We start from the raw sequence: 18,723 nt of genomic DNA on the forward strand, positions 1-18,723 counted from the left end.
ATAAATAAGTGATGCCTTTGACCCAGAAGACAGAATCACAGATTAGATTCCTCCTCCTCCTCCTCTTTTGTTCTCGCTGCCGAGTGTTTCGGGGCTCTGACTCAGCTGCCGTCTCACACCTGCGAAAGCTGCGATTCTGCTCCTGAAATCCAAAAATCCTTTTTTAGAAGGAAACTGGTTCTGCGGTCGTATGTAAATGGGTTTAAAACGATAGTTTTTTAAGTCTTTTGTGACTTAACCCATAAGAACCCGGACCCATTTCTACTTAAATGAAAATTAAGGGGGTCATAACACAGACTAAATAGACCACATTTCTTTCAAAATACCACCCCCCACTGTCACATTGGGCGTTAAGAACCTGGATAATTTCTCCATCAAGGAAAATTATGGGGAACATAAAACAGACTATATAGAACACATTTCTGACATTTCTCAAAATAACACTCCCTAGTGTCAGAGATGTTTCAATGGGTGTTAAATGGTTTGAATCTTTCCTTTAGCAACCAAAAACAAGCGATTTAAATTTAGCTAGCTCTGCCCGTAGTGCTAACCTGGCACACAGACATTTGGAAATGTTATTATGGGAAGACTAAATCACATATAACCTGTCACATGACCCACCAGGATGTTAAGTATGGGTCACTCTGGCAATTCATGAGTTGAAATCAAGGATAAAGTTTTTATGGAATTTTCCAGAACATTTAAATGGCGTTACGGTGGGTTCTTATGGGTTAAAGTCGTCGCAGACGTGGAATATTTTTAAATATTACTGACTCTTAACCCTCTGAAATATAAGAAAGTTTATATTTTTCCGCCCAAATCTCCAGGAACATTTACAGTTTGGGCTTAAAGGTGTTTTGTGGAGCGTTTTTTGGGGTCTGCGCTGGGTTTTCTCGCAGCTCTGGGACGCCTCGCAGGGTGCGGGTTTACCCTGGAAAGTAGTTTTTGGCAGCAAATGCAACTAAAAATACTTTTGATTTAAATAAGATTTGAGGATTAACAGGAAACGGATGATCTGTGGTTTAAAAGGAGCCCCGCGTGTCTCCAGATGAGAAAGATAATTAAGTTTTAATCATGAGGAAGTAATTAATGCTCCGTTCAGACGGCCTTTACGTCGCTCTGTTCGCTCGTGTAGAAACGACTTGGAGCACGTGAACTCGTCCGAGTCGCTGCCTTTTAACCGTCTCCCGGGCATGCAGCACGCCGTCTTCTTCTTCTTCTTCTTCTTCTTCTTCTCTGCCTCTGATGTGCGCCGCCTCCGCATGCCGTCCCATGATTCATAGCTGCTGAATAAAACATGCTCCTTTCATGGCTCTCCGGAGGGCTTCATCTCCGACCCACCCCGGCGTGTTCAGCTTGGTTTTGGTTGTCAGATTCTGGTCCGGCTTGTGAACACTGAGCTGTTTCAGCTTCCCTCGCTGATCCAGAGACAGATTAGCTCAGCATTAAGAGCGTTTTCACCCGTTTATTACAACTTTTCACCACCGTGAGCCCTCCTGTGACTCATTTAAATACTTTTTATCATAATTTAATGTCTTTTAGAAGCCGAGACAAGCTAAATTATCCATGAATTTACTTTTAAAACCTAAATTTTACACATTATTATGTCTTTTTGTACTTTTATTGATCTCACAAGCTGATTTGGGAGATTTGTGCTGTAAACTTTATGTTACGTAGGCCACCTTAACGACACTTAAACACCCTCAGAAGTCATTTTACTTTACGGTTTTTAGCTCTCTAAGATCGGATGAATCATGAGTTCACCTTTTAAAGCACAAAAAAACAGAAAACGGCACACAGTCTGTGAATTTCATGTGAAATGATGGAGAAAAATGATGAAAGATTTCATTAGAAAAGTGCAGAAAAGTGTCAGAAATCTGTTATTGAAGAAGAAGCTCCTGCTTCTAAAACATTTAGCTTCTTTCACATCATTCCTGTTTCATAAATGATCCTCCTGGACTTGTTTGGGAGCTCCTGACGTATAAAACGTGAACATTCTGGTTCAGGAAGCTTAACTTTGAACCGGATTCCTTCTGTTTACGTTGAACAGCCGATTTTGCTGATCCAGAACCCGCTAACATCGGAGTTAGGGACCAACCGAGCGTAGTGGACGCCATTTTTTTTAAAAAAGCCAGAGCCGGTGAGGCGTTGGTCTTCCAAATGCAAATAAGAACCGGGCTTCGACGTGGGCGTGAAGTCGCGCTGCAGAGGAGGAAGATGAGCTCATTTCCTGCCGTTTCACCCGTTTGCAGCGTCTATGAATGCCGGTCGGCTTCGTAAACCAACTCGTTCCTCATCCCCAAACTTCCCGTCTCTGTGCAGCATCCATCACTGGCTCACCAAACTCATTAAAGATTAAAGTTAATATGAGCAATAAGCCGCCGGAAACCTGCCAGCGAGCACGGTGAGGCTCGGTTTCTCTGTATTTCAGCTGTTGGATTCATCCTGTTGCTTCTTCTGCTGAAGCCGAAGTCTTTGCTGCCACCGCTGCTGTTGCTATGGGCCGATCGATAGAGACGAGCAGGGTAACGGCACCAATGACCCCCACGTGGTAACCGACGAGCGACAGAAACACTAACCTGAGGCTGAAACACGGAGGAGAGGACAGGAAGACTTATTTTATCTTATTTAAACACCCTCCATCCGACCGCTTCCTCCATGTTTTGGTGTTTCGTTGTAGAGTTTGTGTCTCACCTGAGCCAAGTTTTAGAAAGTGAGACGTTTTTGCAGAGGATTGTGGGAGGTCTGGACTCAGGGCTGCCCTCCGATAAAGCCGGTTGTGTTGAAAAATGTTTGTTTAAAGTAAAACACTATTCCTGTTTTCCCCCTTTTGGCTGAAGCTGCTGAGTGTGCGTGTGAGAGTGTCTGAGGTGATGAAACTGAAACACCAAGCTGAACGTTGCTCTGTTTTTTTTAAATTATTGATTGTACAGTTCAACTAAACGTGTATGAAGAGACTTTTTCACAATAAACTCTCGAATGTCGCTGTGTCCAGATGTTTTATTTGATGCTACAAACAAACACATCAGTGGAAGTAGGGCGCCATCTGCTGGAAGCGCCCTAGCAAACAAGAACAAGATTTAAATACAAACCGAAGGATTAAAAAAAAACTGGATTTATGACAAAATACTCAATGATGTAGATTTTAGAGGAATTAAGCACAAACAACCAAACTTTGTTCATTTAAATAAAAGTATTTATTAACCAGGTGACAAAATTATTATTATTTTTTTATCCAAATAAATAAAAATACACTTGAACTTATAAAATAAATCAAATTGCTTAAATTTGTCTGGTAATAAATGTATTACTTCTTTTCCTGAAAATGTGTCTCAAGAAACTCTGAAATAATCTTTCGGACCTCCCTTCGGAAGTTTTCATCGAGAGGAAAAGATAAGTGAGAGGTGGGCTCGACTGAGACTAGTTTTGGTTTGATGAGCTCAATGATCTTGATTTTTCTGGGATTCCAGACGCAGTTCTCCTCCAGGCCGCTCCTCACCATCCCACAGTTGGGCGGCACCCAGGCGGAGTCGTATCCGCAGTATTGCCAGATCTTCTGGAACAGGTGGCCCTCTTTTTTGATGACAATCACCCTTCCCACCTTGACCTTAACTTTAATGACGACCCTGTCATGCTCCGGGTGGTTGATGGGATAGCGGCTGGCTTTCTGCAGGTCCCTGCTGAGGTAGACACCCGGGCCAAGCATCCCGTCTTTAGACCGTCGAAAGCCTGATTTCACGATTTTTCGAGCATTCGCCTTGGTGGTGCCATGATACATCACGTAGGTTCGATGATCATCTGGTTTTCGGGTAATAAGTCGAGATACCCCAGGTGGCAGGAAGTCATCTTCAGCCCACTCATAGCTCATGTTGGTGTCAGTGTTCCTGCAGGAAAGAGACATCGGAACAAAGAAACATCACTGAAGACGAGATGAGACCAGTTTGACCCTGCGGTTTCAATGCTTTAAAGCAACACTAAAGAAATTTGTGAACCTTCAAACTATGAGTTTCCGAGTCCTTTTGAAGTTTGTTGACTTTGGAAAAAAGCCGTTTCCCGATGATCAATAATAAAAGGAGAAACGGGACACGTTTAAAAAAAAAAAAAAAAAATGGAATCGGAAAAAGATTGGAAAATTTTGGTTTTCAACATTTATTTATGGTCTGTGACTTTTTTTGGTCGTGACCCGGAAGCGATCCTGTCCCCACACATCACGTCAATGGAAAGTTCCGGAATGGATGGGAAAATGGATGATTTCGAGGAGGAAAACCAGACATGATATACGTAGACGCCTCATGGCGTTGCTGGAACGCAACAGCGTCGCCGGTTCGGTTTTGTAAACTGCAACACTGTCAAGATTACCTCACTGACTTGTTTTGTATACTATTCAAGAGCTAATAAAGTTTGTTTACCACACGTCATTTCATTCATTTGTTTTCCCTGGAGAAATAAATAAATCAGCAAACTCGTGCAACGTCATTGTTTTTGCATCAATGTTTCATCCAAATTAAATTCGTGCCACAGGGAAGGCAAAATGTCTTCTTCTCTTGTTTTACGGACAGCTTCCGACTTACAGACTTGAAAATCAAAATTTCCCCGTCTGTGATGGAGTGACCATCACTAGGGTTGTGGGTGTGTTCTGACTGTCTCGCCAATGAGCCTGGCTCTTTGGTGTAGTGGTCAGAGCCCCAGTTTAGTACCCAGAAGGCCGGGGTTCAAGTCCCAGCGGCGCAACTCTACTCCCCTTCGCTACAAAATGGTGTCAGAAGTGGGATGGCTACCGTGAGGCCATCGGAAGCGTACCCATTGTGTGTAAGCCGTAATTCCATGTGAGGGACCCCCAGGATTGGTGACCCTGGTGCGAGGGACCCCAGTGATGGGTGAAGCATTGATGATGGGGTACACTGGATGGGAGAAGCATGATGGGCCTCTGCGTGAGGGACACCATGAGTGTGTGAAGCGCACCGGTGCGCTTCCCGAAGGGGAAGGCAGTGTGATGGAGTGACCATCACTAGGGTTGTGGGTGTGTTCTGACTGTCTCGCCAATGAGCCTGGCTCTTTGGTGTAGTGGTCAGAGCCCCAGTTTAGTACCCAGAAGGCCGGGGTTCAAGTCCCAGCGGCGCAACTCTACTCCCCTTCGCTACACCGTCTTTTTCCGATTCCAATTTTTTATCTCGAAACATAAAAACAAATACCAGCTCGTTTTCATTTTGAAAATAAAAAAATAAACAAATGAGTTTGCTCCACGCTGCTCGCCGGCTTGCACCGGTTTGCTCGCCTCGGCTCAAATTACAATGAGGTGGCACGGGAAAAAATAAATGTACCAGCCTCATCCAAGCGCAGTATTATACCATTTAAAATGCATCGGTGCTCCGGTACCAATTTAGTACCGGTATACCGAACAAGCCCAATCCTGGCACCATAGCAAGGGCACAGATCCAGGAGAGCTGCCGTTAACGTGCGTCTTCCCCTGTGTAGCTTTGGGCACTAACCCTTTAAACAGAGAGCTGCACCTGTACATGGGTTAAAACTGGAGATTTAGGAACTGTTTTATAGTTTTACAATCCAGCCCTTTTTAAAATGTTTTTAGATTAAAGATCATGTGGCAGATTATCGTTCAACTCCTGCTTAAACTCTGATAAAAATCACAGATTTCCTGCAGCTAAAACACAGAAAAACAGGAAAAGTGATGGTTTCATCCTGTAAACGCAGACATAAATCTGCTTTTATTGGTCATAAAGTCCACAGCTCAGATGTGAATATTCAGATCTTTACGTACCTCTGTCCGTGTGCGTCTCAGAGTACCTTCACCGCTGCTTATAAAAGCTTTGGGAGGAACTCCCTCTGATAACACAATGGATTTATGGGTAAGGGCGGTAAAATAATTAGTAAAATAGTTTGTACTACGCCCACTCTTCTCCACCAACCACCAGCCGACACCTGTCTGACAGGAAGAGGAGGAGACAAGCCACCTGTGTGCTTCTAACTTTATTCCGGGGATGCTACACTAACCCCCGAAACAAAGTTCCTCGCCCACGAGGGACGCACAAGAATGTGAAGACATTAGGGCCGTTTCTCAATACCCAAGTACGCAAGTCCGTACTCGTGTGCTTATAATTATGGACTTGTCAGAAGTACGAACTTCTGAGCACACAAGTACGCTCATTGTGCATTTGGAACGGAAGCGTCATCATCGCTCGTGCCGCACTGCCTTCTGGGATAGCGAGTTGTCTGAAGTCTACACAGAAGCAAACTCGATCAAATGGGCGGAGCCAGCACACATCCGGGAATGTGGAGCGTACTTGTCTGGATGCGTACTTTGAATTGGAACAGTACTTGGTCCTTCGGTGATGACGTTTCAGAAGTACACGAGTACGCAAGCACAGACAAGTACGCATACTGAGAACTCACATTTAGTTCAACGACCATATGCAGGAGGGAACAACAACAAAAAAAATGCAACAGTAACATCAATATGCAATCAGTAAACAAAACAATTCTCTTTATAAGTTTTTTCTTTTTAAAAATCAACAAGAAAAAATGTCTTTGCCAGTCCATAAAAAAATCTAATTTATCTCTCTGAACTAGAAAGGTCCGGGTAGACCGCCGGCCCTTCCAGTGAGACCAGGGTGCATTCTTGCTCTCTAAAGCCCCTTTCACACTGCCGAATAACCCGCGTTTAATTCGCGAATTTAGCGTGTCCGCTGTTGCGTTCACACTGCCGACCCGGGCTGCCGCGTCAACTCGACTCGCCTTTCGACCCGCCTCGGACCCTAGTCTTTTTGCCGAGCCGAGTTTGGTGTGAACGCAATCGACGCGGGTCGGACGTGGGCGTGACGTGAGGAGTTTAAAAGACAGAATGGACAGCTGATTCAGAACAACAGCGACAGGTGAGGACAAGTTAGTTTTACTCTGTTTTACTTCAAGTTCGAGACATTTTTGAAGATGGCCAACTGGGGAGACAAGGAGGTCCGCGAGCTCCTCAGCCTCCGAGCAGAGGACGTTATTTACCGCCACATTTCGGGGACAGTGAAGGATGGACCTCTGCTGGAAGGGCTGGCGAGAAAGATGGGAGAGCGCGGTTTCCCACGCAGCAAGACGCACCGTAAAGTAACATCTCCATGAACTGCATTGCAAAAATGAGTTCTCAAGGTGTCCCGCCATCGTTTGTTTGAAAAATTTCACATGGGGCGTCTAACATGGAGGCTGGAAGAGCTCACAGAGAGAGTCAGGAGACGCAGGATGGAGCGCAGGCCATACTTCTTGGTTTCATGAAGGAAGGAGCAGAGCGCCGCAGACAAAGGAGACCACGTGGAGGTTTAACTTATTAAACACGCCACGGTTGTGTCTGTGGCGGTCCCCAGTTCCCGAGGGCCGCGGTCCCCAGTTCCAGAGGGCCGTGGTCCCTAGTTCCTGAGGGCCGTGGTCCCCAGTTCCAGAGGGCCGTGGTCCCTAGTTCCTGAGGGCCGTGGTCCCCAGTTCCTGAGGGCCGTGGTCCCTAGTTCCTGAGGGCCGCGGTCCCGAGTTCCCGAGGGCCGTGGTCCCTAGTTCCCGAGGGCCGTGGTCCCGAGTTCCCGAGGGCCGCGGTCCCCAGTTCCCGAGGGCCGTGGTCCCCAGTTCCTGTATGTGCGAATGAGGGAAAAAAACGTCCCCGTTCCTGAAAAGGTTCCAGGAACCACGTGGAGGTTTAACTTATTAAACACGCCACGGTTGTGTCTGTGGCGGTCCCGAGTTCCCGAGGGCCGCGGTCCCCAGTTCCCGAGGGCCGCGGTCCCTAGTTCCCGAGGGCCGTGGTCCCTAGTTCCCGAGGGCCGCGGTCCCCAGTTCCCGAGGGCCGCGGTCCCCAGTTCCCGAGGGCCGTGTTCCCGAGGGCCGCGGTCCCTAGTACCCGAGGGCCGTGGTCCCTGGTTCCCGAGGGCCGTGGTCCCGAGTTCCCGAGGGCCGTGGTCCCCAGTTCCCAAGGGCCGTGGTCCCCAGTTCCCGAGGGCCGTGTTCCCGAGGGCCGCGGTCCCTAGTACCCGAGGGCCGTGGTCCCTGGTTCCCGAGGGCCGTGGTCCCGAGTTCCCGAGGGCCGTGGTCCCCAGTTCCCGAGGGCCGTGTTCCCGAGGGCCGTGTTCCCGAGGGCCGCGGTCCCTAGTACCCGAGGGCCGTGGTCCCTGGTTCCCGAGGGCCGCGGTCCCTAGTTCCCGAGGGCCGCGGTCCCCAGTTCCCGAGGGCCGCGGTCCCCAGTTCCCGAGGGCCGTGGTCCCCAGTTCCCGAGGGCCGTGTTCCCGAGGGCCGCGGTCCCTAGTACCCGAGGGCCGTGGTCCCTGGTTCCCGAGGGCCGTGGTCCCGAGTTCCCGAGGGCCGTGGTCCCCAGTTCCCAAGGGCCGTGGTCCCCAGTTCCCGAGGGCCGTGTTCCCGAGGGCCGCGGTCCCTAGTACCCGAGGGCCGTGGTCCCTGGTTCCCGAGGGCCGTGGTCCCGAGTTCCCGAGGGCCGTGGTCCCCAGTTCCCGAGGGCCGTGTTCCCGAGGGCCGCGGTCCCTAGTACCCGAGGGCCGTGGTCCCTGGTTGCCGAGGGCCGCGGTCCCTAGTTCCCGAGGGCCGTGGTCCCTAGTTCCCGAGGGCCGCGGTCCCTAGTTCCCGAGGGCCGCGGTCCCTAGTTCCCGAGGGCCGTGGTCCCTGGTTCTCAAGGGCCGCGGTCCCTAGTTCCCGAGGGCCGCGGTCCCTAGTTCCCGAGGGCCGTGGTCCCCAGTTCCTGTATGTGCGAATGAGGGAAAAAACGGGCCCCGTTCCTGAAAAGGTTCCAGGAACTGCAGAAGGTTCCTACAGAGGGAATGCGGCTATAGTCCCTAAGCCGAGTGGGAATTCTCCTCCGTCTCTGTGGCCTTGCCAGGTTGGGCGTTGGAAACGAGTAGGCTGGTGTTCCTGCCGCTGGTAGTGGGGATGGAGGGAAAGTTGAGGAAGCCTGCGGGGACGGAGCTGCTGATGTAGTCCCTCTGTAGGGAGCCAGTCTGTCTCTGTTGACTCCTGGTAATGATGCACTGATCTGAAACAGGTGTTGGAGCAGAGAAACGTCTAAAACCTGCAGGACAAACGGCCCTCGAGGACCGGATGTGGGTATCCCTGCTGTAGACAGTTGCCCAGAGAGTTGAGATCCCCAAACACACTCTATGGATAAGGACTGTTTATCGTAAGGTTCTGCCATACCGAAAGTACATTATCCATGTTAGGCCCTAAATTGTGGAGCTTCACTCTGAATTTGGAGCCTTTATCTTTGTTAGGGTTTGTGGTTTTTCTGTTTAATTTTGTGGTTAGATTTCCTTTTCTTGGTTTTTCCTGTTGTTTTGTTTTTAATATTTTGGAGTTCTTGGTTTGAATTTGAATTAAGACTCATAATCTGTTCGTATTAGGCTACACTTGTTGTGTCTCCACCCCCCCCCCACCCCCCCCCCCACCCCCCCCCCGACTTCCTCAAACAAACCAGCGTGAAGCAGCAGCCAGGGGGAGTGAATATCATCTTATTAGTCAAATACATATGTGCTGAGTTAAACATGAAAATAGCTTTGTGGGCAGGCCTGTGAGAGCCCAAAGACCTTACGGTGCAGGCCCGAAGGCACAGGGGGTTCTACAAAGTCTAAAAAGATGCATGTGGAGGCATTACAAAAATGTATATATTGAATTCGTATTCTTCATCGCAAATTTATACATTCTTTGTATACAATACTGCCTGAAACAGTTATCTACAGTCTCCGTTTCTCACTTTGAAATCCTCTCAAAAACGCAGGAAATGTCATTTCAGAGCGTTGAATTTTCAAAATTTTTCAGGGGAGGCATGCCCCCGGACCCCCCTAGAACAAAGTACCAAAAATATACAAAAAGAACCCCCCCAAGCAAAATCCTGGCTACGGGCCTGCAGGAAGGAGTTTTATACCTCAGACGCCCTGATATATGCTCCCAGGAACAGGAAGAAGGAGTTTTACACCTCAGACGCCCTGATATATGCTCCCAGGAACAGGAAGAAGGAGTTTTACACCTCAGACGCCCTGATATATGCTCCCAGGAACAGGAAGAAGGAGTTTTACACCTCAGACGCCCTGATATATGCTCCCAGGAACAGGAAGAAGGAGTTTTACACCTCAGACGCCCTGATATATGCTCCCAGGAACAGGAAGAAGGAGTTTTACACCTCAGACGCCCTGATATATGCTCCCAGGAACAGGAAGAAGGAGTTTTACACCTCAGACGCCCTGATATATGCTCCCAGGAACAGGAAGAAGGAGTTTTTGAAATAACGTTCAGTTTGAACAGCTGGCACAGCCATGTTTTTGACCTTCACTTGAATAAGACTCAGATAAGTCACTCAGATCCTGTCGTGTGCTGTTTACTCAAATGAAGGAAACAACTGCAGGAAATGTGATCGTCTCCAGAAAGGAGCGAACATGGTCAACAATCTGCTCTCTGATGACCAAGAAATACATTTTAATTCCTTTTACGTGTCAGGACTTCAGCCCCAAACTCACATCATCTTTGCTTTGGGTCATAAAGAGATGGAACCTCAGGGCATCGCTGCGTAAAACAATACGTTGGTTTTATTTGGTTGTTGTATGCAGGAAGTGTGCAGAGAGCGAATGAGTCAGAGGATGCATGAACTACAGAGGAGGCGGTTTGAGTCCACATGAATATCTGTCAGGTTCATTGGGTTTTCCCCACGTTTTTAGTTCTGTGTTTTATCATGTTTTAGGTAGGGCTAGGCGAGTTAACTCGTTATTATCGCATTAACTCGTTAATTATTTAACACCAATAAAGATTTTATTATTGTAAAAGTCTGTTGCTCACAGGCTTTTATTTTGTAAAAGTCTGTTGCTCGCAGGCTTTTATTTTGTAAAAGTCTGTTGCTCGCAGGCTTTTATTTTGTAAAAGTCGGTTTCTCACAGGCTTTTATTTTGTAAAAGTCTGTTGCTCACATGCTTTTATTTTGTAAAAGTCTGCTGCTCACAGGCTTTTATTTTGTAAAAGTCTGTTGCTGTCTGCTGTGGAACAGGAAAAGAAAGTAATCGGCGGATCCACCAAACATGGAGAAGGGTACGGAACTTTTACTCGGCCGTTTTCATTTTAAAGTTCTTCCAGACGGCGGAGTCGACAGAACCAAAGTCATCTGTAAACTCTGCCAAGTTGAATTGTCTTCTCAGCGTAGTAGTTCCAGTCTAAAATATCACTTAAAGGCAAAACACACAACTGATACAAGACCGCAACACCGCGTCACTCAAACGGCCACGCCCCCTTGCCGGTGAAAACAAAGGGGTGTGTTCTATAGGCGCCAAAACGAAAACCAAAATGCCGAAGAGTTGCTGTGTTGTTTATTGTTCGTCGAACAACTTTAAAGAACCCAAACTCAGATTTTCTCTGCTGCCCTCAAGACAGCGGGACAGCAAACGGAGAGATTTATGGCTTCAGGCCATACGACGAATGGACCGAAATGGCAAGCCGTGGGACCCGGCGAGTCCATATGTTTACGTGTGTGGTAAACACTTCATCACAGGTACGTTAAATCATGATGCTAAATTTAGCTAATGTCAGTCGTCAAAGTTATTATTTAATGTTAAAGAGTAAAAGTAGTGATGCTGAACTGAAATGACACTAGCTAACAACAGAGTAAGTTATTGATTAACGTTATTGAAAACCTTTTTTATGTAATCAAATACATTCATGTCACGATATAGTAAATGTAAATGGACTGTACTTGTATAGCGCCTTTAATACAACATTATGGAATGATTATTGATTGAATTAAGCTCCAAGTAATTATCACAAACTATTCTGTGTGTACAGTACATTATTGTTGTATTCTTAATACACAAATAACATGACATACATATTTGATGAGAGAATTTAACCAAAGCTGTCTTAAATTCTTTTCACCCATAACTGACAAGTATTTTTCTGACCTCAGGATACCATGAGAATGACTGCCAGCATCCGGACTATGTCCCAACTATCTTTCCGCAGCGGCGGCAGGCGGAGGGCACGGTAAAGTTAAGGCGTTACAATAATGCCAGGAAGCGAGAGGTTGGTGCTCATCATCAGGTTCTGCCACCCAAATGTGCACAAACAAGGCTGCCTACTGCACCCCCTGAGGTTTCTTCTTGTGACGATCAACTGGCAGAGCCCACTGAAGGCTTTTCACCTGCTCCTCCTGAAGCCTCTTCCATTGAGCCCCCCGGGGATTGCTCACCAGGTGACAGGCCTCTGTCCCGCAGCGAAGAGGTTGCCGTTGCCATAGAGGTTGCCAATCTCAGAAGAGAGAGAGACCAGGCAAGGACGGAAAGAGATGAGGCAAGAAGCAAGCTGCAGAACTGGACAAAAGAGCGCTTGTCTGCACATGCTGTTCGGGGTAACGACCGTCTATGCTGTGCTTTGACTGGGCTCAGTTGGACGGTGTTCGATTGTCTCCACCGTTACCTTGCTCAGTTCAGTAAGTCACCCAAGGTTTCTGGGTTCTCAACAGAGGACCAGCTTTTCCTTTGTTTGCTGAAGCTACGGCAAAACCCATCCAATGCTTTGCTGAGCCACGTACTGGACCGACCAGAACCCACCATCCGCTACATGTTCCGACGTTGGCTGAATATTCTGTATGCCAAAATCACCTTCCTCATCCACTGGCCTGACAGGGAGTGCATCAGAGAAACAATACCCCCAGTGATGATGGTCAACTTTCCCCGTCTCACAGCAATTATTGATTGCTTTGAAATTCGAATTGAATATCCAAAGGGCCTCAAAGCTAGGTAAAGGTCACAAAAATGTGGAAGTTATGACTACTTAGCCAGGCAGCTTTTAATACAGTTTCTGCACAGATCTTGAATATAAACTGAACATTAACTATTTTAATCATATTGAACACCTGACTAAATATCCAAAACAATTCTAGTTCCACTTTAAACCCTGTTTTATTGTGTTTTTGTTTACCCCCACAGAGCTAAATCATACTCCAGCTATAAGAAGTGGACTACAGTGAAATACCTTATTGCATGTAGTCCTGCAGGCAGCATCACCTTTTTGTCTCAGGCCTGGGGGGGCAGAGCATCAGATGTAAAGATAACAAGGGAATGTGGCTTCATTTCACCCTGCTATCACCATCGTGGGGACCAGGTAATTCAATCCTCTACACCTTGCATTTATGCTAGTACATATATAATCTAAGATGATATAAGTTAAGGTACTCCTTCATGAGTTCCACAATGGGGAAATTTCAGATCTATATGTAAACAATCTATAATGTAACAGCTTTTGTATCGTATTGTTTTGTATTTTTGTAGTCATTATGGACAAGTACTGTAAATGTGTTTCACCACAAACATTAAAATGTATTACAATGTATGTACATCTAATGTATTACTTGTTTCAGATTTTGGCTGATCGGGGCTTTACCCTGAAGGATGACTTTTCTGTGCTCGGTGTCAGTCTCATAACCCCAGCCTTCACTCGTGGCAAGAAACAGCTCACAGGCAAAGACAATGAAGAATCCAGAATCAAGTCAAAAGTTCGGATTCATGTTGGCAAGTACATTTATTTTCCACAGATTAGCAAACTATTCCATACATCAATCTGATTGCACTTAATATTGGATTTCAATTTCATTGAAACTCATAAATTAATATCCAACAATGCAGCTCAAAGAATAACAATGAATAGGTATTGAGAAGCTGTTCCAGTTAACAACCAATAACACACTGGAATTGAAATTCCTATCATAGATCTCAGAACTTGAATATAAGTAACACAAGACATGTAAAATAACAGTATTAACTTTCATGCTAAAAAACACTCTAAAACCTCTTTGTGTTATTTTACAGAACGGGTGATAGGTGTGCTGAAACGGAGATTCCGCATACTGGATGGGCCACTCCCTCGCTGCTTTGTCAAGACCCTGTGGGATGAGGTGAAGGAAAGGGATGTGGTTACCATTGATAAGATAGTACATGTCTGTGCTGCCTTAGTCAACATGTCAGGTAGCGTTGTGTTCAATAAAAACAGAGAGGGGGATGTGTAGGTCAAGTCAGTCTTGTCTTGACTCAAGTCAATCTTGAGTCAAGTCTTTACTCTCATGTGAAGGTCAGTCAAGTCTTGCTCTCTTCGGTGTTTACGTGACTTTCCCTTTCCCAAATCTACCTTACTGTACTGCGCTTCACCCTGAACTGACAGTGGAGGTGTCCTGTAAATGTAGATAAACTGTGTTACAAATCTTCTTGCCATAAACCTAATTTCTATTTATATTTTACATTTTCATTCTTACACAATATTGAATCTAATTTGATGTTTAAGAAAGTATAGGACCCTGAATACATGAATTTTCTATATAACTGTAAAGTAGTGTTTAGAACATTGTTCATCTGTAATGGAGTGTTTTCTATATTTTGTGTTTTACCTGAAACTCTTGTTCTGAAGCGGTGTCTGTGGACTCCTGATATCACAAATAAATTATTTGTTATTAATTGGAATTGTGTTTCTCTATATTACAGTGGTATATATTTATTACATACTACATGACTATTATTAATGAGGCATTGGATGCACCTTCGCAAACTGAAAAAAGCTAGACATGAGGCACTGTCCCTTTCCTTTTTTCAAGTTTGTGAGTGCTACCCTCTATCCTTAGATGCGATTTAAAAAAAAATGACAATACTGCATTCTCTGAGCAAAATGTAGGCATACCTGATGCTCCAGCTCTGATGGGACTCCTGCCAGCTTGGGGTACACATGTCTGGCCCAGAAACGGCTGATGGTGTCAAGGGCCCGAGAGATGAAACCCTCATCTCTTTTCACTCGGAAAATCACTGTTTGCCTTGGGGTCCAGGTGATGAAATCAGCATATTCTGTTTTGCAGACATACATCTCCATCTGTACCTGAAGAAAAAGTTCAGCACAGCCTCCTTTCACTATCACTACACAATTTCTAAAACATAAATTACATTTCTTGTGAGGTGTTACTTAGCTACCTACAGTCTTACCTGGGTGTAGTATTTGTGGGTTGTCCTCAGTGATGATAATGTCTCAAGATGACCTGTCTTGTCTGCTGGCCAGTTAGCAGGTGAGACATGTTCAGACCACCTCCAGGGGCACTTTGCTTCAATGACACCATTCCCACAGCAGGCGCAAGAGATGTAGGCATCACAGCTTACACCAATGTACGGCTTGTCCTTACAAACTCGGAAGCCTGCCTGTTTAATCTTGAGTCTCTGGTGAGGTTTATATATTTCATTTGATACTGTGATGGAAGTGTGTGATATACCTGTGGTTGTTAGGCCTAGGACAAATTTGTAGGTGTCAATAGCATCCTTTTCATGATTCCTGCCCCAAATGATCGGATCTGCATTCAGTTTGTCTTTTGGGGATCCTTTCTTCATTATTTCTCTCAGCAGGGCTTTGGAGGGATTCTCAAGAGAGGTGTGGAGCACCTTGTGTGCAGATGAACCTGTCACTCTCCCCACTCTTTCCTCATGCCACCTTGCACATGCTGCCTGCTCTCTCGTTTTTTCCTCTATTGCCAACACTTGGTCATCAGAGAATTCTGACAGATTTTGAAACCATGACTTTGGCTTAAAGGGCTCTGCAAAATTTTTAAAAGTACTTAGACCAATTGGCATTTTCTCAGTGGCAGACAACATTTCTAGGAACTGCTGTTGCTGGTCATGGTTTGCCTTCGGAATGGCCCTCTCCTTTCTCCTCACTGCTTGCTTGCATTTAGTCTTCTCTGTGTAGAACTGAATTTCCTTCACTGAGGCAGCCTCAACCTTTTTAGTGCATGCCTTATTCCAGGTACAGGCAATGCTTGTTGGTGCCACACTGGTGTAGCCAAGGCGAACAAATTTCTCCACCTTAAAAAGTAGAGCTGCTACATGAGAGCAACTTTCTCCCAGTCTAGATTAAAATAGAAGGGAATACAGTTTTTTGTCATCAATTAGGAAGATAATTTCTTCTCTTGTGATAGAATTATGTGTGTGTCAGTGTAATGATACTATTAATGTATTAATGCAATCGGTTTACCCTGCCATGCAATTGCAGTGTGCACATGCAATTTCCCCAGTCATCTTTACTGCAACCCAAGGGTGGTACGGCTTGTCAGTCACCCTCCATGATGGCTTGACCTTTGTTTTCAAAATTATTGTCTGAACACAGGGTCTGTGGTGTAGAACCTCATCCACCCAGCCATCATCATTAAATTTCTGAGCATCCAGGGACCTCCAATTCTTCATCAGGGTTGCTGTGTAAATCCCTAAAGAAGGGTGGATCAGTAGTGTTAAATTTGCTTTCTTCAGTAATGTGTTCAGTGGACATAAACTATGCATTTATCTTTCTTTTCTTTTTTGTTATTGTAAATTTTCATTTAAAAATAGTTGTCATAAGCCTACATTAGCCTACCTGGTGATTCAATGAGGTAGGAGTATATGTCTGGGTATGTCACCTCTGGCCATTGGGTGGGGTCGTTTACCCACTTCTCCTCCGGTAAGCTGTATGGACATACATCCCCTAGATCGTTAATTTTTTCTATATAACGTCGCCGATCATCGCTCGACAACGTCGTAATATAGCTAACGTTAGCCATTGCAGGAGGTTTTCAGGCTGGTTATCGTTAGATAGCGAGATGAAGACAGACTATGGCGGGATTTGTATTTACCGCCAGTCAAAGCCGGCACTTTGTTTTCACCGGAATGGGGGCGTGGCCTAATTTGCTACTGTCATCTATAGCAGCAAGTCATTCAAGGAAACAGACAGTGGAGCGAGGCTTCTACATAAAAACTACAGAAAGATGCTGATGTTAAAAGTGTGTTTGCACAACAAATGTTATGGCACTTTCATTCATATGGCAGCACATTTAAAATAAAGCTAAATGCTAAAAGCTATACACTACTTTTGGATTCATTTTGGGATTCTGCGTACAAATGCGATTAATCGCGATTAATCAGGGAAATCATGTGATTAATTAGATTAAACATTTTAATCGTTGCCCAGCCCTTATTTCATGTGTTTTATGTCACGTCTTAGTTTTAAGTTAATGTTTAGTTAAGTTTTAGTTTTGCTATTGTTTTTTCCTCAGTCCCCATGTTCAGGTCATTAGTTTCATTCACCAATCACTCTGTTCAGTATTTAGTTTCCAGGTTTCCCCTTTCAGTTTGTGAATTCCTACCCCGATTTCTCCATGCACCTTTCATGCCATGTCAAGACAACCAAGCTAAGTAATTTCATGTTTTACCAAGCCTTGTTCTTTGTTTTGTTTCCACAGTTTAGTTTCGACATCCGGCTCAGCCGCGCCTTGTTTTGACTTTGGTTGTTTTTGATAAATAAACTTTTGCTCTTACCTTTTGAAGCCCACATCCGTGTCCTGCCAACCCAAAACCTGACAATATCGATATATATAACGGGTCTGTGAAACTGGCTACAATAAGCAGATAAAAGTGGATATAAATCTCATCTTTTTCTGTGTAAAATCGAATGTATTTCACAGATTTTTAAGCACAAACAACCGCAGTTTTTTCATTTAAATGTTAGCAGATAAAGAATGTAAAATCAAAGTCTCAGGTTTATGAAAGTATTTATTTTCCAGGTGACAAAATGCATTTATTTTTATCCAAATTTATAAAAATACACTTGAACTTATAAAAATAAATCATTAACAGCCTGTCACATGCTTACATGTAACCACTGGCGTAAGCGGAGTACTGGACTGGTTTTGGTTGGATGCGCTCAATGATGGTGATTCTTCTGGGATCCCAGACGCAGTTCTCCTCCAGGCCGCTCTTCACCATCCCACAGTTGGGCGGCACCCAGGCGGTGTCGTAACCGTGGTCATGCCAGGTCTTCTGGAGCGGGTGGTGCTTGCGATTGATGGCAATCACCCTTCCCACGTTGACCTTCACTTTAATGACAACCTTGTCGTACTCCGGGTGGTCGATGGGATAGCGGCTGGCTTTCTGCAGGTCCCTGCTGAGGTAGACACCCGGGCCGAGCATCCCGTCTGAAGACCGCTGAAAGCCTGAGTTCACGATGGTTTGAGCATTCGCCTTGGTGGTGCCATGATACATCACGTAGGTTCGATTATCATCTGGTTTTGGGGCAATAAGTCGAGATACCCCAGGTGGCAGGAAGTCATCTTCTGCCCACTCGTAGCTCATGTTGGTGTCGGTGTTCCTGCAGGAAAGAAGTTCATCAGAACAAAGATGAAATTTGAAATTTGAAATGTAAAATTATGATTGATCCATTATTCCTCCAAATGGATTATTTTTGACCAGGATGTGTCCTTTGAACAGATTTCTATGTAGCCTAGCCACCTAGCGATAGCTGCACCTGTTACGGTGTTTGCTGCTCGGAAGCAGGGGACTGCTGGGTCTGCTCTTCGGTCTGCACAGTTTACATTGGATGCATTGATATCAAGGGAGGCAAAAATTGTGCCAAGCGAAGTGAGGTCTGACTTTTTCATGCAAAACGATTTTGTGATGCAAATGTATTACTCTTTTGAACGCATATTTTTTGAGGAGCAAAACGCTTTTTTTTTCAAGCCCCAGCCAACTAGCCGGACTACCTTCATCAACACCAAAACGAGGCTGGAACTCTGCTCACAGGACGCAGCAGGGGGTAAGAAGATGTTCATAAATGATGTTGCTGATATGGGATGTCATACAGCTTCATGTCAAAAGAGGCGAACTGTCCCTTTAAGAACATATCCAAAATTAAGGGTTTCATGTCCCAATC

At 45.5% G+C, this 18,723-nt stretch overlaps 1 protein-coding gene across 1 annotated transcript in view; it reads right to left on the bottom strand.

Moving 5' to 3' along the window:
* Positions 1-3,307: 3,307 nt before the first annotated feature.
* The window catches only part of LOC142371863 (uncharacterized), a 35,701-nt gene continuing 20,285 nt past the window's right edge, over positions 3,308-18,723 (bottom strand). The window contains exons 4-6 of the mRNA XM_075454606.1: positions 17,667-18,162; positions 12,212-12,270; positions 3,308-3,884 (exon numbers count right to left, since the gene is read on the bottom strand). Of these exons, the coding sequence (XP_075310721.1) occupies positions 3,308-3,884; positions 12,212-12,270; positions 17,667-18,162 (1,132 nt within the window). The remainder of the gene's footprint in view (positions 3,885-12,211; positions 12,271-17,666; positions 18,163-18,723) is intronic.

The sequence above is a fragment of the Odontesthes bonariensis genome, chromosome 21 (assembly GCF_027942865.1).
Source record: "Odontesthes bonariensis isolate fOdoBon6 chromosome 21, fOdoBon6.hap1, whole genome shotgun sequence".
NCBI classification, from domain to species: Eukaryota; Metazoa; Chordata; class Actinopteri; order Atheriniformes; family Atherinopsidae; genus Odontesthes; species Odontesthes bonariensis.